Below are 26,154 nucleotides of genomic sequence, written 5' to 3' on the forward strand. Positions count from 1 at the left end.
ACCACCTTGCACTATGTCAGTAAGACCAAGGAATTGATTGTGGAATTAAGGAAGGGGAGGTTAAGGGAACACACACCAGACTTATCAAGGGATCAGAAATGGAAAGGGTAGGATCTGGACAGTCGTTATCGGTGTACAAGGTGACAACAAGTGAATTCTAACAACAGTGCGGAACAGTTCACCCCACTGAACGGCACCGCCCTTCCACTGCTGCCCGGTTGTCAGGACCAAACAAGACGGCCTGCGATTGGCTGGACGTCCCACCAGTGAAAAGCCTCGGTGTTGAACGTGTCGTAGAAACAACATGGCGGTCAGGGCAAGTGTGAAAGCGGTGACCTCTCGGAGACTGAGACTACCGACCAGAGCAGCCCTGGTGCTAGTAAGTTGGGTTAATTATTTGAATTAATTTAAACTAACCAGTACAGTTTGGCCTACTAAAGTCATCGCAGCATATTGATTACATCGGTAATAGAAATTAGTAGGTCGGGACGCTGGAAATCAGCAGGTCATGTATCTGTGGTAAGAGAAACGGGGTCAGTATTTCAGATGGGAAACCCTTCTCAGAACTGCAGGAAGCGAGAGAAGAAATGACCCTTTTGGGTGGCATGCAATAAAACTTTTCATTGTATCTCGGTACACATGACAATAATAAGCTGCAAGGATGCCAGGACTATGTCTTTGATAAGAAAAAAACTGGGCTGACTATGGGGATAAAATGTAAACTAGGTGAAGTGGGCAGCGAGTCTGCGAGCAGTTAGAGAGTGAGAATATAAAGATAGACAAAAGAATATGGGAGGTACGAAATGCAGAGCTGAAGGACAAAGTCATCAGGTTGGGTCGCGCAGGTCCTCCACTCCCGGGGAGGAAGAGAAAAACAATCTAACTTCATTAATGGATGACTGTTACAGATCCAAAAGTCAGGTTACTTCAAGTTCTACAATTCAGTGTTGAGTCTAGACGGTTGTAATGCAGAGAATGAGGTGCCTTTGCTTATGTTTGTATTGAGCTTGTTTCTTATTTCTCAATGACACTCCACTCTCCATTTCAAGAGGCCTAAGTACAAATGCAGTGGTCGAATACTATATTTGTAATGGTATTTGAGAAGTTATGGTTAAATATCTTAATGCAGTTGAATGAATTTTATGTTGCCATGTTGGATTTGGAGAATTGTATGCAGTTTTGGCCTCTTTACCTTATTAAAAAAATTGCTCCAAAGTAAGACCAGCGAAGATATTTTTTCCCAAGATATTGAGAAGTGGTCTCTACCAATGTGTAATTAATACATAGAGAAGTTGTTACACTGGGACTGGACCTCAGAAGTCTGAGTCTAGTGGTATAAGTTATCGTCACAACTGGGGTCTTCCTTGGTTGACCATGATTTTTGTACCTCGTCATGCCTTCTCTCCCCAAAACGTTGCAGAGCAGCTTTCCTGGCCTTTGGATGACACTGTTGATCTCATCTGCCCAGTCCGGTGGAGCTGTCTTTGCATGCTAAGATGAGCATGTCCCTATCTCACCTGGCTGTCTGGCTGCCCTCACCTGGTTTAGCTTGCCTGTCAAAGGGGACAGGGTGTGGCCACTGTCGCATGCTAATGGCTACTTGGAGCCACAGGTGAGAGCAGAGTGTCCGGGGGTGCGGGGGGGACCAACGGTGAGTGTGCTGTCCCAGAATGGACACAACAAGCCCCTTCATCAGAGATACTACCCTCCCTGGACACCCCATACAGGTTTCACTGTGCACTGTGTACAGGTGCACAGGTTTCTTGTCAGTGTTGGACGTGACGGACAACCACCAATCTACACATGAATGGAAATTTAAACAAGTAGGTAAACACTCAGCCCTGACACAGCAAAGACTTACTTGGAAGAGAGAGAAAATGATTAAAATATATTCTCAGATTCTCCCAGCAATTGGAGGGTGGGGGTATTTAGGGAAGGAAAATAGTTTAACATCCTCATTGACCCATTAGCTCATTACTACTCAAAATGCAGAATGAACATTCTGAATGGCATGGAGAGCCTGATCTTTACAGTAGCACATAAAAATCTAATGAGAATTGAAGGCGGAATGCATCACCTACAGTATTACCCATCAAGTAATAAGCTCTTGTCCCATCAATGGCTGTCTATAGACCCCTTATTTTGCTTTTTTTATGTGCTTCATTAAGCATCTTGGAACCCACAAAACTGGAGTAGAAAGAAATCATCTTTAACCTTGAGGAACCTCCTAAGATGAAAGGTTGATGATGACAAATTCTTTGCTTTTTTTAAATTCCCCAAGAATTTTTAAATATCAGCAGATTCAAATCCATTTTAACATAATAGCTTAATACAAATACATTGCATTTGTGCTTTCCACAGAAGCTCGAGGCAAAGGAAATAGTGCAAACATTAGTAGATGCAGATTCAGATTTATTTATCAGATATACATTGAAATATACAGTGAAACAAGTCATTTGCATCAACAACCAATACACCCAGGGATGTGCTGAGGGCATCCCACAATTGTCACCACACATTTCAGCACCAGCATAATGTGTCTACAATGCTTGGCAGAACAACACAGACCACAACAAGGAACAAACAATAACAACAGAACAAGCCTCTTTTCTCTCTTGCACTGTTCCTCTCATCCACACATGGGTCCTTCAAATCCAGGACAAGCCTCTAGGCCACCAGCCCTCCAGGCTTTGGCTATTGGGCTACGACTTCAGGACTTCTGATTGAACTTTGGGCTTTAATAGATGCAGTTGTAGTGAAGGAAATGGTTAATTATGTAAATTATTTAGTCTTTGAAGCAAGGCATCCAAAAGCATTCTTAACGTCTAATGACTATGTGATATATTATATAAACTCCATCAACAATTGACATCCACTGGTAGTGAAAGCTGCTTAGACCATTAAGTATCACTGTCTTAAATGATTCATTTGTAAGAGCAATTCATTTAACAATTGCCTTTCGAAAGGTACTCTGTTCTTGTGTATATATTAATGCAATAGACACTTTGCAGTAATAATTAATGTTAATTCTTTCACAGAAGAATATTGCTGTGAAATTTTTAATGTTATCTAGAAAAAGCAATGGATGCTTTGTTTTTACCTGCTTCTGAGCAATAGCAGCACTGATTCATACAATTGCTTGTGCCTGGTAGGAATAATAAATACTCTGCTCTGTTGTATTCTATATTCACAATAGTTTTTACCGTTTTACTATTCTTTCCCATTGTGACAATCCAATTCTTTTCTAAGTATGTATTCAACATCCCATTTTCATACCTTGGGCTATGGAACAGTACTTGGAAGGCATGTCATATATAAGATATATATTTATGCTGTTAAATTAAAAATCTTAGATTAAATATGCAGAAAAGAAACAGTTAACGTGTCTGAGTATTCAGTCCAATATCTTTAGATCCCTACCATCACAGACAGTCTTCAACTAATTCTGCTTTGCTTACGATATTGAGAAACAATGCCATTAGTTTCAAGGTAATTATGGAAAAGGATAGGTGTGATGCTTGTGTTGAGATTCTAAATTGGAGGAAGGTCAATTTTGATGGTATCAGAATGGATCTGGTAAGTGTGGATTGGGACGGGCTGTTCTCTGACAAATATGTACTTGTTAAGTGGGAGGCCTTCAAAAGTGAAATTTTGAGAGTACAAAGCTTGTATGTGCCTGTCAGAATAAAAGGTATAGGCAAGAATAATAGCTTTAGGGAACATTGGCTTTTGATAGATATTGAGGACCTGTTTAAGAAGAAAAAATTGCATAGCAGGTATAAGCAGGCAGGAGCAAATGAGGTACCGTATTTGAGTATAAGAAATGCAAGAGAACACTTAAGAAAGAAGTCAGGAGAACTAAATGAAGGCATAGGATTACTCTAGTGGACAAGGTGAAGGAGAATCCTTAGGGCTTACAGATATGTTAAGAGCAAAAGAATTTCAAGGAACAAAATTGTACCTCTGGAAGATCAGAAAAGTATTCTCATTTAATTTTAAAATCTTTTTATTAATTATTATTGAAGATTAACCCAAAAAAGATACATTAAGTCAATATGTCATTATAAACAATAAGGAATTAAATTAGCAACCAACTGATTAACAAAGCTAAGCAATATATCAATAATATTAAGAGAAAATAAAGTGTTAAGAATATTTTTTTTCTTTAAGTGGATTTGAGTTGGCGGATTGATTTTTTTCAATGGAAGCTTATATGATGTATAGCTCTGGGGTTATGCTCCCAATGGGTTATTTTTTTTGTTTTTTTTTCAGTTAGGGGGTTTTTTGCCTTCTTTTTCTTTCAGAAAAGTAATCTTTGCATGGAGCCAAAAGAGATGGGGGAGATCAAAATGGATTTTTTTTGTGTCTGTATTCACTCAGAAGATGGACACAAAATCTATGGAAGTGAGGCAAGGCAACAGTAAGGTCATGGACCCAAGACAGATTACAGAGGAGCAGGTGTTTTCTGTCTGAGGCAAACTAGGGTGGATGTGGACAAATTCCTCAGACCCTGTGGGAGGCTAATGCAGAAGTTGCATGGGCCCTAGCAGAGATATTTAAATAATCCTTAGCGACAAGTGGGGTACCAGAGGATTGCAGGATACCTAATGTTGTTCTGCTGTTTAGGGAAGTCTCTAAGAAAAAAACAGGAAATTATAGGCCACTGAGGCTGATGTCAGTAGTGGGAAAGTTATTGCAAGGTATTCTAAGGGACTGGATATGTGAATATTTGGATAGACATGGACTGATTAGGTATAGTCAGCATGGCTTTGTATGTGGTAGGTAGTGTGTACCCAATCTAATTTAGAGTTTTTTGAGGAATTTACCAGGAAAGTTGATGAAGGCAAGGCAGTGGATGTTGTCTACATGGACTTCAGCAAGACATTTTTCAAGTTCCCACATGAGAGGTTGGTCAAGAAGGTTCAGTCACGTGGTGTTCAAGATGAGGTAGTTAATTGGTTTAGACATTGGCTTTGCTGGAGAAGTCAAACAGTGGTAGTAGATGGTTACCTCTCTTATTGGAGGCCTGTGACTAGTGGAGTGCTGCAGGGATCGGTGCTGGGTTGGTTGTTGTTTGTCATCTATATCAATGATCTGCATGATCATGTGGTTAACAGGATCAGCAAATTTGTGAATGACACCAAGACTGGGGGTGTAGTGGATAGCAAGGAAGACTATCAGTGCTTGCAGTGGGATCTGAGTCAGGTGAAAACATGGGCTGAAAAATGGCTGATGGACTTTCAAGCAGACAAGTGTGAGGTGTTGCACATTGGGAGGACCAACCAGGGTAGATCATACATAATGAGCAGTAAGGCCCTGAGGAGTGTGGTAGAGCAAATGGATATAGGAATAAGGTCCATAATTAATTGAAAATGGCATCACAGGTAGATAGAGTAGGAAAGAAAGCTTTTGGCATTTTGGCCTTCCTATTGATTACAGGAGTTGGGATGTTTGTTCATGTTGTGTAAGACATTGGTGAGGCCTAATTTAGAGTATTGTGTGCAGTTTTGGTCACCTACCTACAGGAAAAATGTAAATAAGATTGAAAGAGTACAGGCAAAAATTACAAGGACATTGCCAGGACTGGAGGACCTGAGTTATAAGGAAAGATTGAATAGGTTAGAACTTTATTCCCTAGAACGTATAAGATTGAGGGGAGATTTGAAAGAGGTATACAAAATTATGAGGGGTATAGATAGGGTAAATGCAAGCAGGCTTTTTCCACTGAGGTTGGGTGAAACTACAACTAGTGGTCATGGGCGAAAGGTGAAAAGTTTAAGGGGAACTTGAGGAGAAACTTCTTCACTCTGAGGGTCATGAGAGTGTGTAATGAGCTGCCAGCTCAAGTAGTGGATACTATTTTGATTTCAATGTTTAAGATCAGTTTGGATAGATACATGGATGGGAGGGCAATGGAGGACTAAGGTCCAGGTGCAGGGCAATGAGACTAGATAATTTAAATGGTTCAGTATCGGCTAAAGGGCCTATTTCTGTGCTGTAGCATTCTATGACTCTGTGACTCTAAATAGCTGGATGCATTGGATATATCAAGGCTGTGGGTCCAGGCCTACAACACTGACATCTATCTGATATCGGGCCGCAAAGCACTCTAGCATGTGGTGAAAACTGCCCAGTGGATTATTGGCACTCAATTGCCCACCATTGAGAACATCTACCATAAATGCTGCCTGGGCAGGGCAAAAAGCATTATCAAGGATGCATCTCACCCTAACCATGAACTTTTTACTCTCCTCCCATCCATTAGGTGCTACAGGAGCCTCCGCTCCTGCACCAGCAGGCACAGAAAGAGCTTCTTCCCTGAGGCTGTGACCCTGCTGAACCTCACATCACAGCGCTAAGCAGAATTGCACCCATATTGTGCTGTGTCAGTACGTTTATATTTGTGTGCTGTAGCACTTACTTTTTATTCGCAGTTATTTTGTGCACTTCTGGTTAGATGCTAACTGCATTTCATTTGGCTTTGTATCTGTACTCGGCACAATGACAAAAAAGTTGAATCTAATCTAATGTGATTTGTCATGTAAGCAAAAATCAGGACAAATTCAATCTAATTACTGCCTGATCCGTTTGCTCTCAAGTGTCATTTGGTGTTGTCAGGCAGTCGTGTATTTGCCAATAAGCTGAACACAGATGATCAGATTAGGTTTTGTCAGACCACTTAATTCCAGGAATTAAATTTCAGAGGCAAGATAAAATTAAATGCACCTGATCTGTGACCATTATAGCGTTAAGGGACACTGGTAAAATTTAGTCGACATCAAGGGTTGGTCTCATACTTTGTTCAAAGGAAGTTGGTTGTGGTAATTGGAAGTCAATCTCCTAGGACATCCTTGTAGGAATTCTTCAGCAATGCCTTAAGCCTAACCATCTTCAGTAGCTTCATCAGTCATCTTCATTCCAGGATAAGATCAGAAATGGATATAGTTACTGTTTGCAAATTGAATTCAGATTATTTAGCTCCTCAGGAAATGAAGCAGTCCATGCATCTCACAAAATTGTTGGTGTCCATCCCCAACAAAAGTCAAACAATCTGTCCTTGATATTCAATGGTATTGCAATCAACAAGTCCCATGCCGCCAACATCCTGGAGTCACCAGTGGTGAATAAACTTGGCTAGATCAGCCATATACATATGGTAGCTACCAAAGCGGGTCAGAGACTTGGTGTTCTATGCTGAGTGACTCGTGATTTATTGATGCTGAAAACGCTGTAGGTATCAGGAGACAAGTTTGATGGAAACCTTCCCCTTGTCTAGAAAAGTACAGTTCCAACTGTTCTCAAGAAATTTGTCACCGTCACAGAAAAGCAGCATGCTTAATTGATACCACAGCCACTACTACTTTAAAAATATTCATTCTCTACCTCATCAATGCACTGTGGTAGCTGTATGTACTGTCTTCAAAATACACTTCAGTTACTTGCCTAATCTGCTCTGACAGTACTTCCCAAACTCTCAGCCTCTACCACTTAGAAAGACAAGAGCATCAAGAGTACCCCTTTCTGCAGGTACTCTTTCAAGTATGTCTGGTCCTTCATCATCATGGGGTTAAATCCTGGAACACCACCACGTGGACAGATTAGGATAAATATAAATATTGACCGTGTTGGTGCTATCTGGATGGCAAAAACAGAATTTTTAAAATTAAAACTAGTTTTAAATCTGCCTTTAAATTCATCTTTGCTAGTTTTGAGACTAGTTTTGAAGTCTATTCTTCACTTGTTCCGTCTTCTAGCATTTGACTCTACATTTATTTTTCATTCACAGACCTCATCTGCTGTCAACAGAATTAAAAGTCTTCTACAAGAGAGACCAGAATGCGTAAGTAAAAGTGTAGTTAATGTAAGATTTTATGCCCCAAATAGCAACTGGCTTGTTACTCATACTGTGAATGATGAACATGATTGTAAATTCCTTTGGAAGAGTGGATTTTGTATATGTGTGGGTGAGATTGTAAAGGTTTGGTGGTATTTCTTGATGGGTCGCACTTGCGAGTCTCAACTGTATAGCTATGGAAGAATCTCCTCTGTTACAATAATGAATCTCAGATCTCCCAGGCCCATGTTATTAAAGACTGCGTTGAAACTGATATTTTCCACCTGGTCTAAAGAAGTTGCTTTTAAAATCTATGTCCTAAATTACTTTTGCCAACTTTTGTGGTGTATAGTTCTCTTTTTTAATCTTTGCTTAACACAGTAATTAGGTTTAGTTGTGTGTCTCTTTGACTCTGGGAATTCTCCATTCAAATTATTTTGTTTGATCATACAGTATATAAAATTACTGAGTAATTCACTCATAACAAGGCTCTGTGCTTAGCCTGCTGCTTTACTCACTAGCTGCCTATCACCTCTCATATGATTCTGCCTTCTACTACCCATAGTGCTTTCCCCTTACATTCCTCCTCCACCTCTCCTGCCTATCCCCTCCCTGCTTCCCCTTCCCCACCCCTTGATCTTTCCTCTGATTGGTTTTTCACCTGGCACCTTCCACCCTCCCCCACCTTCTTTATAGTGCCCCTGCCCCCTCCTCCTTCAGTCCTGACGAAGGGTCTTGGCCCAAAACGTTGACTGCTCGTTTCAATGGATGCTGCCCGACCTGCTGAGTTCCTCCAGCTTGTTTGTATGTGTTGATTTGACCACAGCATCTACAGTGTACTTTGTGTTTACTCACTTTATACTTGTGATTGTGTGGCTAAGCACAGCTCCAATGCAGTATTTGCTGATGACACCAGTATTGTTGGCTGGTGATGAATCAGCATATAGGAGAGAGATTGAAAATCTGGTTGAATGATGCCAGAACAACAACCACCTACTCAATGTTGTCAATGCAAAGAGTTGATTACCATGGGAGGACCCCTCAGCTATCAGGCTCTTGAACAAAAGGGGATAACTAAACTCATTTAGAACTCCTTTATATTTTTATTTCACACTCGTTATTTATATCTGCATTTGCACAGTTTGTTATCCATTGATCCTGTTTACAGTTACTGTTCTATAGGTTTGCTAAGTATGCCTGCAGAAAAAGAATCTTAGGGTTGTATGTAGTGACATGTAAGTACTCTGGTAATAAATTTTACTTTGAACTTTGAGAAAAAAGCTGGAGGTCTATGAGCCAGTCCTTAGGGGATCTGAGGTGGAGAGGGTCAGTAGTTTTAAATTCCTTGGTGTTATCATATTGGAGGATCTGTTCCGAGGGTAACATGTAAGTACCAACACAAGGAAGTCACGACCGTGCCTCTGTTTTCTTAGAAGTTTGTGTAGATCTGACATGTTACCAAAATCTGTGACCAACTTTTAATAGGTGCACTGAGGAAAGTATCCTAACTGGTTGCAGTTAGGATACAGCCATCACAGGCAAAGATCTTGCACTATTGAGTATGTTCACATGGAGTGCTGCCACACCATCCAGGCCATGCTTTCGTCTTGCTACTACCATTGGGTAAGAGGTATAGGAGCCTTAGGTCCCACATCATCAGATTCAGGGACAGTTATTACCCTACAATCATTAGGCTCCTGAACCAGTATGTAAGACTTCACTCACCACTACTGATTCCACAAACTTTCAAGGACTCCAGTATTGTGTTCTCAGTATTAATTTTTTGCACATTTGTTGTTTGTCAGTCTTTGTTTATGTAGTTTTTTTGTAAATTCTGTTGTATTTCTTAATTTTTATGTAAATAACTGCAAGAAAATTTCAAGGTAGTATATGATAAACATATGTACATAAATAATTATTACTTGAAAAGGCAATATCAAAAATCTACCTCTGTCTTCGTGTATTAGTAGGAATCTCAATGTGTTGAAGCCTCGTTACATATCCCATTAATAGTAACTGATTATAAAATGAAAAGTCATTTTTCTTTTGCCAGCTGGTAGTAATTACTGACTGCACATTTATATTGCTGTCAGTGTTTGATAAGAACTCACACCCTTTATCACTTGGTGAGAATTGGAAGAGCTCTATTACATAAAAGATTAACAAGCTTATTTACTTAAGTATGTTGTACATGTTTGAACTATGGAATTAAAACAACTGTTTCTGTAAAAGGAAAAGTGGGAAATCTAGGAACTTTGTCCAGTTCCAGTGTCAGAATTTTTTTTTAAAAAGGCTAAAAAATAGATAAAAAGGTTGTGGATTCAAATTTCACATCTAGAGACTTGAACAAGCAAACTATCGTCACTCCAAAAGCCACTCCATTTTTTTAGATGTTAATGTGAGCCCCATCTTACCTTACAGGTAGATTTAAAAGATCCTATGGCATTATTTTTCAGAAAAGGCAGTATTGTTGTTTCTGACTAATATTTATTTTTCAAAACATTTACCAAAAAGAGTTTGTCATATTGCTATTTGTGTGAACTTGCTGCACTTAAACCAAAACAAAATGGCTGTGGAGTTTAACAGTAATGGCACTCCAAAGTGTATTGATTGGTAGCAAAGCACTTTTAAAATGCTTTAAAAGGCATACAATAGGAATACTAGAACAGCAAATTTTTCTTTCAGATTTATAATAGCCTATGTATACTTAAAACATGATTTTTTATAATATTTTGAGGTCAATTTTGTAAAATGCTATTATTTAATTTGACTGTTTACATTTTAAATTGCATTCTATGATATCTGTCAATAAGCTTAATTTTTTTCAATGGCTCAAAAAAATGTGTTTTTATTGAGTATTAGTGAACTTTTGTCTCAAAAATGTTTTACTAAATTACTGATTTCCTCAGTGGTTGTGAAGATGTTGCAGTCGATTATTCAGGATGAGGTCTCGGGGTAATTGGAGGCACATGATAAAAAAGGCCATTGTCAGCATGGTTTTCTCAAGGGAAAATCTTGCCTGACAAATCTGTTCAAATTGTTTGAAGAAATAACAAAGGAGAATCAGTTGATAAACAAAGTGCACTGCAGATGCTGGGGTCAAAGCAACATGTACAAACCAGCTGGAGGAACTCAGCAGATCAGGCAGCATCCGTGGAAACGAGCTCGCTTCCACGGATGCTGCCCAACCTGCTGAGAATCAGTTGATGATGTGTACTTGACAAGGTGCTAAACATGAGGCTGCTTAACAAGCTACGAGCCCGTGGTATTACAGGAAAGATTTTAGCATGGACAAAACAATGGCTGATTGGCAGGAGGAAAAGAGTGGGAATAAAGGGAGCCCTTTCTGGTTGGCCAGTGGTGTTCTACAGGGGTCTACGTTGGGACTGATTCTTTTTACATTATATGTCAATGATTTGGATGATGGAATTGAAGACTTTGTTGCAAAGTTTGCAGACCATATGAAGACAGGTGGAGGGGCAGGTAGTTTTGAGGACGTAGGGAGGCTACAGAAGGACTTAGATTGGGAGAATGGGCAAAGAAATGACAGATGGAATACAGTGTATTGTCGGGAAGTGTGGTCATGCACTTTGGTGGAAGAAATGAAAGAGTGGACTATTTTCTAAATGGAGAGAAAATACAAAAAACTGAGATGCAAAGGGGCTTGGGAGTCCTTATGTAGGATTGCCTAAAGGTTAATTTGCAGGTAGAGTCTGTGGTGAGGAAGACAAATGCGATGTTAGCACTCATTTCAAGAGGACTAGAATATAAAAGCAAGGATGTAATGTTGAAACTTTATAAAGCACTGGTGAGTCCTCACTCTTGGAATATCATGAGCAGGTTTGGGCCTCTTATCTTAGAAAGGATGTACTGAAACTGTAGAGGTTTCAAAGGAAGTTCATGAAGGGTCTCGGCCCGAAACGTTGACAGTGCTTCTCCTGCGGATGCTGCCTGGCCTGCTGTGTTCACACCAGCATTTTGTGTGTGTTGCTTGAATTTCCAGCATCTGCAGAGTTCCTCCTGTTTGTTCATGAAAATGATTCTAGGATTGATGTCTTGTCATGTAAAGAGTGTTTGGCTCTGGGCCTCTATTCACTAGAATTCAGAAAAATGAAGAATGACCTCGTTGAAACCTATCAAATGATGAAAGGCCTTGATAGAGTGGTTGTGGAGAGAATGGTTCGTATGGTGGGAGAGCCTAAGACCAGAGGACACAGCCTCAGAATAGGGGGGCATCCTTTTAGAATGAAGATGAGGAATTTCTTTAGCCATAGAGTGGTGAATCTGAGGAATTCTTTGCCATGGGTAACTGTAGAGGCCAAATCTTTATGTATACCTAAGACAGAGGTTGATAGATTCTTGATTGCTCAGGGCATGAAGGGATATGAGGAGAAGGCAGAAGATTGGGGCTGAGAGGAAAATTGGATCAGCCATGATGAAATGTCATAGCAGACTCGATGGGCCAAATGGCCTAATTCTGCTCCTATATCCTATGGTCTTATGGAATGTGTTAGCATGAGGTCAAATGGGAAGACAAATAGTTAGGTATGGCATTGGAAATAGTCAAACTGCCACTATGATGGTGAATTTGGGAAAGCAGGATAACGTTTTTAAATTGGGGAAATGGCGGTACTTTATTCATAACTTTTGGGATTGCATTCTCTTTTCAGACCTATTCATACATAAAAACTGTGATTTTACGAGCCTGATTGAATTTTTTGAGGTTGTGACTAAACACATTGATGAAGGAAGAGCAGTAGATGTAGTGTATATGGACTTCAGCAAGGCATTTGATAAGTTACCATTTGATAAGGCATTTGATGTGGATCTAGAACTGGCTTGCCCACATAAGGCAAAGAGTGGTTGTAGACAAGTCATATTCTGCGTGGAGGTCTGTCACCAGTGGAGTGCCTCAGGGATCTGTTCTGGGACCCTTACTCTTCATGATTTCTATAAATGACCTGGATGAGGAAATGGAGGGATGGGTTAGTAAGTTTGCTGATGACACAAAGGTTGGAGGTGTTGTGGATAGTGTGGAGGGCTGTCAGAGGTTACAGCGGGACATTGATAGGATGCAAAACTGGGCTGAGAAATGGCAGATGGAGTTCAACCCAGATAAGTGTGAAGTGGTTCATTTTGGTAGGTCAAATATGATGGCAGAATATAGTATTAATGGTAAGACTCTGGCAGTGTGAAGGATCAGAGGGGCCTTGGGTCCAAGTCCATAGGACGCTCAAAGCAGCTGAGCAGGTTGACTCTGTGGTTAAGAAAGTGTATATAGTGTATTGGCCTTCATCAATAGTGGAATTGAATTTAGGAGCCGAGAGGTAATGTTGCAGCTATATAGGACCCTGGTCAGACCCCACTTGGAATACTGTGCTCAGTCGCCTCACTACAGGAAGGATGTGGGAGCCATAGAAAGGGTGCAGAGGAGATTTACAAGGATGTTGCCTGGATTGGGGAGCATGCCTTATGAGAACAGGTTAAGTGAACTCAGCCTTTTCTCCTTGGAGCGACGGAGGACGAGAGGTGACCTGATAGAGGTGTACAAGATTATGAGAGGCATTGATCATGTGGATAGTCAGAGGCTTTTTCCCAGGGCTGAAATGGTCGCCACAAGAGGACACAGGTTTAAGGTGCTGGGGAGTCAGTACAGAGATAGATGTCAGGGGTAAATTTTTTACTCAGAGAGTGGTGAGTGCGTGGAATGGGCTGCCGGCAATGGTGGTGGAGGCGGATACGATAGGGTCTTTTAAGAGGCTTTTAGATAGGTACATGGAGCTTAGTAAAACAGAAAGCTATAGGTAAGCCTAGTAATTTCTAAGGTAGGGATGTGTTCGGCACAACTTTGTGGGCTGAAGGGCCCGTATTGTGCTGTAGGTTTTCTATGTTTCTAATCTACACCTGAAGATGTGGTAGTCTCCAATTTCATTTTGTTTGAAGTTTTGGGAGTATTTATTGTTTTGATGCAGTTCAAGCCATTTTTTCCCTGCGTTTCAGGTTGGTTTGAAGGTAGGAGTCCGCACACGTGGCTGCAGTGGTCTGTCATATGTCATAGAGTATGCAACGGAGAAGGGAAAGTTTGATGAAGAAGTTAATCAAGATGGTATGGAATATCAACAATTACCATGTTTAATTGTTGGAGTTACCGTGCTTTATCTTAATCCTAACTGAAAATTCTCAATTTGCTATAAATGTAGTCTTACATAATGTTAGCTTTAAGACTTCATTGTCTCAAGTTGTTGGCCTGCTAATTATGAACACTTAATATCTAGGTTGGGTTTGATGGTTGTAGCAGAAAAACTGGGACTTCTGTCTCTGTCTTTAAGAATTGCTTCTGTTGAATACTGTTTTAAATTCATCGTGCAATTGCAGTGAAATTGTGACTTTTATCTGTTTTATTAATGGAAAGCAATGAATATAGTTTGTTCCTCAGTGTCATCCAGTCTATTCATAAACTTTTGTTTTCTTCACAGGTGTACGTGTGTTCGTTGACCAGAAAGCACAGTTAACCCTACTTGGAACTGAAATGGATTTTATTGAATCAAAACTCTCTAGTGAATTTGTTTTTAATAACCCAAATATTAAGGGAACGTGTGGATGTGGTGAAAGTTTTACAGTATAAATTAAATATTTAAAATATAAGCAATATGGGATCATATAGATTTATTTTGAAATTCACAGAAGAATTGGATAAGTGGTTGAGAGCCTTGCAGTTCTTTTGGAAAGAACAGGTGTAATGGGACATTTGGGATTATTCCACGAGGAGTCAGTGTATACGTTAGTCTGAACAACCTCCATCTGTGCTGAGAGATAAACTGTCTCAAAATCATACAGTTGAACATCTTGTCTTAAAGTCTTGAAGCAAAGCTATTTGATATTTACACCATTTGCCAAGATATGGCTCATCATTACTGCTTAAAGCCCTTGCAATGTATAAACCAAGTAGAATTTTGCCCTTGAAGGTATTCAATTGAATTGTGCATTTGTTCTAAGTAAAAATCCTGTGTGCAAATATTTGATTTATGCTGCTATCTTGCTAAATCAGTTAGAGGCAATGTGCTTAACAATTGAATCATTGTATTCAACTTTGGGGGAAAATCTTTAAGTAGTTCCAAATCATGGAGTGTATCTGTGAATTAGGAAGTACTTTACTCATTGCTTCACAGCTGGACATTCAGAAACCACACAACTTTGACTTAAGGGATGAGAGTTATTTGGAAATGCCTTATTGTCTAATAAAATAGGCCATTGCAATTTGAGCTTAGTGGAATGTGGGAATGTTCATTCATTCAAATTTGTAATGAAAGAAATATGCTGTAAAATTTTTGTAGAATAAAGTTTAACTTGCCATCTGAAAGCTACAAATTTCACTAATTTACTGCATCTGTTAATATTTTAGGACTTTGAGGATAAAATTTTACAAAGAAGGTCAAGACTAGAATGAAGATTTAGCTCCACACTAATCAGGATTTGATTTTTTTCCACTCACATGTGCATACCCAGATATGATAATGAAGCAATTGAATCAGGTCGAAATTGAAGGTTTTATAATAACTTCTATTGGGCTCTAACAATAGTTATTTAATTTGAAATGAATATTCAAGTATGTTTTTTTTCCGCTAGGATAATAATTTCCCACCATCCTATTCACTTCACAGAACACAAATCAGGTCTGTGCTGTAATTTGCATTCATCATCGGACTTCGAAGAACACTTCCCACAATGTTCAAATGATATGCTATAGCTGGCTACTGCTATCAAGTCAATTCAAGTGGAGGCGTAGTGTGCAGAGTTTGAAAGTTTAATTTTCAGCTTGCTGAAAGAACTTGAAAGATCCAAGACTAAGACAAATGCTGAAACACAAGTTTGCAGTTATTATAGCTCATTACACCTCATGCAAATACCATTCTCTAATGTACCTTAGAGAAATCTGCAAATTTTATAATCAGTGAGGTCATACCTTTCCAACTCCCAAACTGACTTATTCATCTGCTTTACTTAATGTTTCATTGAACAACTGTTTTGATTTCCCCCCTGCCCCCCCCCCCCCCCAAAATCAGTTGCTTCGAGAACCTATGGATCCAAGCTATGAACTATAATCCGGAGCAAAATTTGGAACAATGTCAATCTCAGTCCTACTTCTCCCTCTCTTTCACTAGTACGAGGGTAAGTTTTTCAGCATGCTGCTTGTCCTGGTCTAAACTAAGAAAAAAATCATTACTTTTGCTGCTAATTTCCATTTTGCACCAGGGTTCCCTCCCTTAATTACTATTTTAGCGTATGGTCTACTGTTCAGTATGCCCTAAGACAAGTTTCCTTGACTACACTTCCCTCCATCCAGCCTTTTGAAAGGACTCAATTGGATTCTTCCATTACTAAAATCTGAGGAAAAAAGTCCTTAATCTCACTAGTTACCTAGTTGTCACACATTTCCAACATCTTCTGCTCTAATTTCAAAATGCATCTCCATTAGTTCTGGCAATGATTGTGTTCCTTTTCATCTCAAGTATTTTTTTTGTTTTAGCATGCTGCTTGGTATTGAGGCTTATCCAGTCACTTAAAAACAACATTCCCAGAATTTTGCTAATGAAAAAAATAATTAGTTAAGTAAATGCACCCAAACTGTAAATCAGTGGCAACTTTATTAGGTATAACTAATGCAAATTTGTGTTCAGCCAATCATGTGGCAGCACCTCATGCAGATACAGTCAGGGGTTCAGTTGTTGTTCAGACCAAGTGACTTTGACCGTAGAATGAAGTGGTTGCAAGATGGAATGCAAGATGGAGTGGTTTAAGTATCTCAGAAATTGCTGATCTCCTGGAATTTTCACACACAAGTCTCTAGAATTTACAAGAAATGGTATGAAAAACAAAACTAAAATCCAGTGAGTTCTGTGGGCAAAAACACCTTGCTAATGAGAGAGGTCAGCAGAGAATGGCCAGACTGGTTCGAACTGAAAGGAGGGCAGCAGTAACTCAAATAATGCATTACAACAGTGGGGTGCAGTAGAACATCTCTGAATGCACAACACGTCAATCCTTGAAGTGGATAGGCTACAGAAGCAGAAGAGCACACCAGGTTCCACTCCTGTATCTAATAAAGTGGTCACTGAGTATAGATATTGGGAGTTGGTCAGCACTTATCTTACAAAGCACCTTTAAATGTTTTTGCAATGTTGACTGTGGGTAGCGCTTGTCAAAAATTAGTTCACTTTGCACAGAAATGAACAGGAGATCAATGATAACGTGAAGCTTTGTTGTAATATGGCGCTTTTGTGGCTGATTATTCTGATCGCCAGTAACTAAAGAAATCCAAACAGCATGTTTATGCAACATTTACACAGATCCAGTAGGCAAGGAATGAAGATTTTAGAGGACCAGTGAGTGTGACTCGATCATATTTATTTCAGCTGAGAATGATAAAATAGTAAAATTCCACACAATGAAAATGACACATAGATGGTTATCCAACTGAAGATCTATCTATTATTTTGACAAATTTTATAAAGCACCATACGCTTAAAATATCTTTTTTTAAAACTGAAAACCACTGGTGACTAAGGTCACAACATCATAAATTGAAGCAAGTATTCCAAAGTAGTAACAACATCCATACAGCATAATTCACAAAATACTATCCACATAATACTTAATTCCAAACCTTTCTTCTTTTAAGATGCACGCAAAACCAAATGATCTTTTCACAAGTTTAAAAACAAGTCTTTCAAAGATCAGATCCTACAATGTCAATATTTATTTTCCACATGCCTAATTATTTCTAACTTCAAATTTGTTTTACAAACATTTTAAAACAACTTTTCTAGTAACCTTGCGTCTTAGAAACAACACACACAACATGCTGTAATTTCCTAACTGACATCAGTTTGTATCCCTGGTCTATGCAATGTTAAGTGGAAGCCAGGGCTTAACAATTAACATGAGAAATTTTCCAAGCGTTACACTGTGGGTAAGAGGACTAATCAATATGAGGCAACTTTGATAAGAGGCATGGTAAAAAGTGGGTAACAAATATTGTAATAAATTCTATTAAGTAATAATAGTGAATTGTACAATCATATCAGATATATTACTAAAAAAATTCAATTCAGAATGCACTTGAAAGCATTAAAGAAAATTTGGGGTAATATATTTTTTGAATCCTCAAGAAAGATTTATGGTTTAAAGTATAAAATAATTTATAACTTTATTCAGAAATCAAGGTGTTTGTTTTAGTTCCTTGTGACCACGCAGCAGGGAGAACATTTTATATTAGTCTTTTGGCTGCAGTTGATCAGGTTCGTCCAACATTTATGGATTAGCTAGGGAGGGACAGATTTCATACAATCAACTCTGCTGCTCCAAGTAGACAGATAAAAGGGGTACTGGGGGCAGAAAGTCTGTCCCTTTGTTGCTTACTTCGGTTTGTCTTTTTCCATTGCAGTCAGAACCTGTAAAGATTGTACAAAGGTTTGTTGAATTACATGTAAAGTTCAATAATGTAGCAATTAGGCAGGATAATAAAATCATGTTTATAAGTTCACTCACTTTGTGAAATGAGATCCAAATACTGACACAGAGCATGAAGCAACAATCTCTCATAGCTGGAAAAAGGAAAACATGCAAATCGTTAACAGCTTCTGGGCTGCTCATCAAATGGTCACATTTACACAAAGCAGCTCGATGCAGGCAAGATATTCCTTTCAAAATAAAACAAAGCTGAAAACTCAAGTGCCCTTTCATCATCACTCCCTCCTGTACAAAGAAGAATTTCACTTTCAATTTGGTCAGTTTTGACATACAACCGTTTTGAATCCATAATATGGCTGAGAATCTACCAAAAAATAGGACTATTTACACTATATTCCATCCATTTCACATTATTTCAATCCATCTTTATTTTTCCTATAATTACATAAACAACTCAGCATTTGGAACATAGGGGTAAAAAGAAACTTTAAAATGTTGCATGTCAGTGTTAAAAAGTGACATACTGTTTAAAAAAAAATCATATTACCTGTTTTCCAGCATTGCCTTGTACACAGATTGTGGCTTCATGGCAAAGAATCCAGTCAATTCCTCTTCCAAAAATTCTAGGGTACCCTGAAAAAAGGATACATCCAAAACTATATCATAAAGGGAGAAGCGCTGTCGAAGTCCTGACGAAGGGTCTCGGCCCGAAACGTTGACAGCATTGCCCAGCCTGCTGTGTTCCACCAGCATTTTGTGTGTGTTGTTGTTTGAATTTCCAGCATCTACAGATTTCCTCTTGTTTGCTCTTTATCATAAGAACTTGTTCTTATTTAACTGATGTAATAGAATTTTCAGGAATAATTCTGCAACACCTGCTACTATGCCTTAAAATACAATATTTTTTGTATATGTCCTCTGAAACCAAAACTGAGGTAGAATTTGTAGGTGTTCTAGTCCCATCCACAAAAGTTTACTTGTGCTGACAAATATTTTTACAAAATATACACTTACTTATATTTTTTCTTTCATGGAAAAGATGGAATCATTGTCACACAAATCCTAAAAATCTACAGTATCTTAGAATGATATTTGACTTGTCAAATCACAACCTAGTTCTTTTTCATCTATATGGGATGTTCCAGCAATTACTGCTTTAGAATATGTTTTATACTGCCACACAACACACTAAAACTGGCTAAGAAAGGAATGCTAACCATGGGGATCTGACGTCGTCTTAGAGTAGTACGCAATCTTCTGTCAATCCTCTGGAAACACTCCTTGCCTGTGCAGCCAGAGTGTTCTGCAAGAAATTATAAGTTAAAAGCATGAAACAAAACAATTAGCTACTCCCGGGCATAAGACTTGGTGGAAACAGAAGAATTTGAATATTCAACATCCAGTGACAAACTTGTGCTAACTTATGACTTCATGCAAAAGGGTAACAAAATCTTGTGCTTCAAGCTTTATTCATTACATTAAAAGGAAGCTTAAATGAAAATCACATTTATTAGTTAACCTGCCAAACAATGATCATATTGTATAAGAATCTATCACTCAAAAAAAGGCAGAGTTTGAACAAATTTCACTCAAAAAAATGGCAGTTTGAACAAATTTGAACTGATCACATGGGTGTGTGAAAAAGTCAAGCTACTGATGTTGTTTCTGTTGAAGTAGTCACTGAAATGATGGATAGAAGAGCATCTATGGGGTATTTATAAGCAAATACAAGAGACATAAATAGGTTCTATTAAAAAGATTATTGACAAAAATTTTAGGCAACCTTACAGTATTGGTAAGAAATTGGTTAAAAGGTGGAAACAGACATATAGATTTGTTAATCCCAAACATGAGAAAACCTACAGATCATTATTAACAAATTGTTCATTAAAAATGTTGAAAAACTGAGGCACCAAGATAAAAATAGCAGAGAACACCATTTAGCACATCACATTATTCAACAAAGTCTATAACAAATCCAAAGCAACACATAAAATGCTGGAGGAACTCAGCAGGTCAGGACTGAAGAATGGTCTCGGCCCAAAACATCAATTGTTTACTCGTTTCCATAGATGGGGTCTGACCTGCTGAGCTCCTCCTGAAATTTGTGTGTGTTGATATAGATTTGTTATGGACATTGTTGAATAATATGATGTTCATAATAATGGTGTTTTCTGCTAATTTTATCTTGGTGCCTCAGCCTTTCAACATTTTTAAATTAAAAATTTGTTTGAAGCAGTTGAGTTATATGTATAAAACGTAGAGATAACATTAAGTCAAGATCTCAGGTACTAGTATGGTTAGAAGCAGGTAATTGTGAAATTATAGATTCTTAGAATAGGTAAAACCAACAAAAGGAGGTCAGTGTTTGAAAGTGGGAGATATCTTGAAAAAGGTGAGAAGCTAGGAATCATAACATCCAAGCAATTTGGATGCATTGAAATAACCAAAAAAAATTCACATGTACAGAAACATAATTACATATTTTTCTAAAAGGCTTTGGATTTTTGGCCATTTTCATTGGGCTGATATTCAAAGAGAAGGAAATTATGCTTCAATTGTAAATAACAAGTTTTGTGTATCAATTAAGTAATTCGGTAATGTTCCCTTGAGGGAAGGGAGACACAAAATATTCAAGGCATTTTAAATGATAAAGAGATATTAATGCTTCTAATGGAGTTCAAAACAAGAGCCATTTTAAGATCAGAGCCATCACAAGTGAAATGTGAAAGTAGGATTCCTACACGTTAGACAGTAGAAATGTGAAGCAACAAACAAATGCTGGAGGAGCACAGAATTTGGTCAAGATATAGGGTCTCAACCTGAAACATTGATTGCCCATTTCTCTCCACTGATGCTGCCTGACCATCCATCACACACCACCCCACCCCCCAACTTCCTCCAGCATTTTGTTTGTTGCTCCAGACTCCAGCATCTGCTGTGATGGTGTCACACCAAAAGATTAGATCCAAGATCAACTGAAACTTATGTTGAATAAATCATTTTTTACCAGTTAGAAGAATGAAAGGAAGGTTGAGGTGCTGATCCGCCATGACCTAATTAAATAGAAGAACAGGCTTGAAAAGCCCAAGGATTCTCCCATTCTCAAGGGCAATTTCTTACCCCCTTTTGCATCCTGGGAATTTGAGCACACTTTCCTTTTGTTCTTCTTCTTTGCCTCTTCCTCCAAATAATGTAAAAACTTCTCTTGCTCTTCACCAGAACGGTTCATAAAATCATTCCAGATCTGAAAATTAAATTAACCAAAGTTGTGTGACACACCTACCAGGTATCAACAACAGGTGTTTCAATATTAAAAGGCTGTCAATTCTTACACGATTTGCTATTATACTGCTCAGAGGAGGAAATCCTCTCAGAATATTACAATTTCTTTTAACTTAATATCTCTTTAAGAATTAGGTTAAAATGTAAATAAAGGTCCTGGAACAATTCTACACAGACAATAATTTCAGAAGGTCAGCATAAGTCTGATAATATACAAAAAATAATAAGATCTTCCATAATGCTATCTTCTCTGAATCGAAGGGAAAATCCCTCATTTCCTTGCATTTGTTCTTCCTTGCAAAAGTAACAATGCAAAAGAAAATTATTCTCATTATATTGTGTGTTCCTCTGCCACGGATACCAGCACCAGTGGTGGGGACAGTGAAAGTATGGTCAAGAGAGACAGAAGAGCATTTATAGGACTGCTTTGAATTGTGAACTAGACCATTTTCAAATCTGAATGAATATACCATAGCAGTCACCAACTTCATCAAGACCTGTGTGGATGAGTGCGTGTCTTCGAGAACATACCGAGTCATTCCAAACCAAAAGATTTGCAGTCTGCTGAATGCTAGATCTGTGGCGTTCCGAACCAGCGATCCAGAACTCTACAAGAAGTCCAAGTATGACCTATGGAAGGCCATCGTGAGAGCAAAAAGGCAATTCTGTGCAAGTTAGACAATAAAGTGCATGGCAGCTGTGGCAGGGTTTGCATGCCATTACTTCCTACAAGATGAAACCTAATAGCATAAATGGCAGTAATACATCACTCCCCAGTGAGCGTAACACCTTTTATGCATGCTTTAAAAGGGAGACTCTGTGATTTTGTGTCAGAGTCTTACATCAGAGCATCTTTCAAGAGGGTGAACCTACACAGTGTGTCAGGTGCTGACTGTATACCTGGCAGAGTACTATAAATCTTTGCCAGCTGACTATCTGGAGTGTTCAAGGCCGTCTTTAGCTTCTCACTGTTGCAGTCAAAGGTTTCCACCTGCTTCAAAAAGGCATCAATCAAGAGAAAGATGAGCAACCACATTGACCATCACCCGGATGCACTCACATCTACTGTGATAAAGTACTTTGAGAGATTGGTCATGGCTAGAATTAACTCCTGCCTGAGCAAAGCTCTGGACCCACTGTAACTTTTTTACTGCTACAACAATTCTGCAATGGACGCAATCTCACTCAGTTTTGGACCACCAATACAAATGGAAAACATATCAGGCTGCAGTTGATCAATTACAGCTCAGCATTCAAGTCAATCATCTCCTCTCTACTAATCAATAAGCTTCAAAATCTGGGCCTCTGTACCTCCCTCTGCAACTGAATCCTTGACTTCTTCATTGTAAGTCCAAAGTCAGTGTGGATTGGTAATGACATCTCCTCCTCATTGCTGACAATCAACACACGGTGCCCTCAAGGACGCATGCTTAGCTCACTGCTCTACTCTCTCTATGCTGATGAATGTGTGGCTTGGAACAGCTCAAATACCATATATCAATTTGCCAATGACACTACTGTGTTGGCAGAATCTCAGATGGAGAACAGGAGGTGTATAGGAGTGTGATAAATCAGCAGGTTCAGTGGTATCCACAACAATCTCACAAGACCAAGCAACTGATTATGGAAGGGGAAGTTAGAAGAACACACTCCAGACCTCACTGAGGCGTCAGCAGAGAAGAGGCTGAGCAGTTTCAAGTTCCTGAGTGTCAACTTTCTGAGGATCCATCCTGGACCCAACACTTTGATGCAATCACAAAGAAGGTATGTTAGTGGTTCTACTGCATTTGGCGTTTGAGATTTAGTACGTCATCAAAGCTGCTTCCAAATTTCTCCAACTGTCTGGTGGAAAACATTCTGACTGGTTGCGTCACAGCCTGGCATGCTCAGGATCACACGAGGATCTGGCCAGTTCTGTCATGGAAACGATCTTCTCCACCATCAGGAACGTTTTTAAGAGGCAATGCCTCAAGAAGGCGGCATCCATCATCCAGGACACTCCTGTTTCTCTTTGTTACCACTGGGGGCAGTACAAGAGCCTAAAACCAACACTCTACATTCTAAAAACAGCTGCTACCCCTCCACTATCAGGTTTCTCAACGGTCCACGTACATTAGCTTGTTATTTGTCTTTTACACTATTTATTTTGTAACTTGTAGTGATTTTTATGTCACGTGCTGTACTGCTGCCACAAATCAACAAATACTGCGATGTATGAGAGTGATAACAAACCTGATACTGGTTCAGTTCCACATTATATTGCACAATAGCAGGGTTGTCCAGGAACTTTCTTAGTATGTAAAATTTTGATGCAGCATTCATACCAAGGATAGCATGTGGATTTTATTTATTTATTTATTGACGCCGCGCTGAACAGGCCCCTCTGGCCCATACCCAAACCACACAACTATGCACCTGTTTAAACGTGGCCTGATCACTGCAGAGTTTACAATGACAAATTAACCTACTAACCAGTACGTCTTTGGACTGTGGAAAGAAGCCCAGCAGCATCCCACACGTTCATGGGGAGAAACTCCTTATAGAGGATGCTGAAACTGAACTCGGACACCCCGAGCTGTAATAGCATGCAGCTAACTGCTACACTACCGTGGCACCCACATTCCTGCTATCCATGCAGGGCACAGACAGGCTTTAGAGGTTCTGTCAAAGCAGCTTTGGTGAATTACTGCAGTAAGAGCTTTATTTGTTAAATATACATATAAACAGTTAAATAGGTCATTTTTGTCAAATCAAATCATCAAGGATTGTGCTGAACAGCCCATCAAGCTTCTGGTTTCTACATAGCATGCCCACAACTCATTAACCCCAACTTTAGAATGTGGGATGAAACCAGAACACCCGGAGGAAATCTGTGCAGTCATGTGGAGAACGTGCAGACAGCAGCAGGAATTGAACCCTGATCTTACAGCTGGCCCTGTAAAGAGTCGTGCTAAACACTACGCTACCCTGCTGCAAGATATATCTAATACAACACAGTCATCGTGTACTGGTGTGGGAGGAAGTGAATGTTCTAGGTCAGGGAATGGGTGTCAAACAAGGAGGCTATTCTGTCGTGTATGGGGTCAAGCTTTTTGTGCGGTGCTGAGTTGCACTCATCCTGACAACTGGGGAGCACTCCATCATTTTTACTATGCACTGTATCAGCAGTTATGGTCGAAATGACAATAAAAGTTGACTTGACTTGACTTGATAATCCTGATTTGTACTTTGTCAACAATGTGAATATTTTGGGAAGCCAGGAGACAATTCATTTATCTGAGAATATCCAGCCTCTGATTTGCTAAACATTACTGAGGTTGAGGATTGACAATGATGAAAGCCAAGAAAGGTTAGTTAAGTCATCTCTCAGCAAGGAGTGGACATTACTTTCCATCTCAGGTACAAATATTGTTCAGATCTTGTTGTATTAGGAACGTCTATGAAGGTTCTCAGTCATCCAGGTCATTGTATATCAAGCAGTAGTAAATAAGGCAACTGGACTTGCTGCGTTGTCCAGAAGCCATTTCACCACTCTTCTTCAGTTCTGATCCATGGTGGGCAGTTTCCCGGCTTATCAACTCTGTGAGTTGTTTAAAAGGTATAGCAATCACATGAGGGCTGTTAGGAGTCATAGAGTTGAATGAGAGGGTCATTAGTCTTATCTTTGCATGAATGGAGGTGTGACCTGTTGTGGAGACACCGGGGTAGAGATGTTAGGATTGCATTCTAAGTACAGGTAGCTGACAGGTGGTGTCGTACCTAGGGTTGCCAACTGTTTCATAGTAACTGGGACATCCCGTATATTGGGCTAAATTGGTTTGTCCCGTATTTTCCTTGCTTAGGTAGAGTGTTCCTATGAAACTGTTCCTAAGCTGAAATGGCGTAAAGCGAAGAAGCAATTAACATTAATTTATATGGGAAAAATTTTTGAGCATTCCCAGACCCAAAAAATAACCTACCAAATCATACCAAATAACACATAAAACCTAAAATAACACTAACATATAGTAAAAGCAGGAATGATATGACAAATACATAGCCTATATAAAGTAGAAATAATGTATGTACAGTGTAGTTTCTCGTAACAGAATCGGGAAGATTAAGCCAAAACCAATATGTAGAAAAAATGTACACGCATACGCACACAGGTGCCCACGCAAGGCTTCATGGTCGTGGTAGTCTTTCTTGGGGTAAACACAAGTGTCCCGTATTTACCTGCTACTTTTGTCCCTTATTTGGGAGTGAGAAAGTTGGCAACCCTAATCGTATCCCACCCTCTCTGTTCAGGGATGGGTTTTCCAGTTTGACAAAGATGGCTTCTTTAACCCCTCTTTCAAACCACCTGTCCTCCCTGTCCAAAATGTGCACATTGTTATCATCAAAGGAGTGTCCCATGTCCCTTAGGTTTAGATATACAGCCAAGTCTTGACCTGAGGTGTTAGCCCTCCTACGTTGGGACACCTGTTCGTGAAGTGTTTGTCTTGCCGATATACAGATCCTTGTCAAACTGAAAAACCCATCCCTGAACAGAGGGGGTGGGGTACGACACGACCTATCAGCTACTT

General features: G+C 39.3%; 2 protein-coding genes across 2 annotated transcripts in view; one reads left to right on the forward strand and one right to left on the reverse strand.

The window, feature by feature from the left end:
* The first annotated feature begins 225 nt into the window (after nucleotides 1-225).
* On the forward strand, nucleotides 226-15,194 carry LOC140739954 (iron-sulfur cluster assembly 1 homolog, mitochondrial-like). The gene is made up of 4 exons (XM_073068659.1): nucleotides 226-379; nucleotides 7,787-7,840; nucleotides 13,835-13,940; nucleotides 14,311-15,194. The coding sequence occupies exons 1-4, from the start codon at nucleotides 305-307 to the stop codon at nucleotides 14,457-14,459; spliced, it is 384 nt and encodes a 127-aa protein (XP_072924760.1). The 5' UTR covers nucleotides 226-304; the 3' UTR covers nucleotides 14,460-15,194.
* Nucleotides 15,195-17,222: 2,028 nt separating this feature from the next.
* r3hdm4 (R3H domain containing 4) overlaps nucleotides 17,223-26,154 on the reverse strand; it is a 31,806-nt gene continuing 22,874 nt past the window's right edge. Inside the window, exons 4-8 of the mRNA XM_073068660.1 lie at nucleotides 21,428-21,551; nucleotides 19,522-19,607; nucleotides 18,852-18,937; nucleotides 18,383-18,438; nucleotides 17,223-18,285 (exon numbers count right to left, since the gene is read on the reverse strand). Of these exons, the coding sequence (XP_072924761.1) occupies nucleotides 18,182-18,285; nucleotides 18,383-18,438; nucleotides 18,852-18,937; nucleotides 19,522-19,607; nucleotides 21,428-21,551 (456 nt within the window). The 3' untranslated portion in view covers nucleotides 17,223-18,181. The remainder of the gene's footprint in view (nucleotides 18,286-18,382; nucleotides 18,439-18,851; nucleotides 18,938-19,521; nucleotides 19,608-21,427; nucleotides 21,552-26,154) is intronic.

This window comes from Hemitrygon akajei, chromosome 16 (genome assembly GCF_048418815.1).
Source record: "Hemitrygon akajei chromosome 16, sHemAka1.3, whole genome shotgun sequence".
NCBI classification, from domain to species: domain Eukaryota; kingdom Metazoa; phylum Chordata; class Chondrichthyes; order Myliobatiformes; family Dasyatidae; genus Hemitrygon; species Hemitrygon akajei.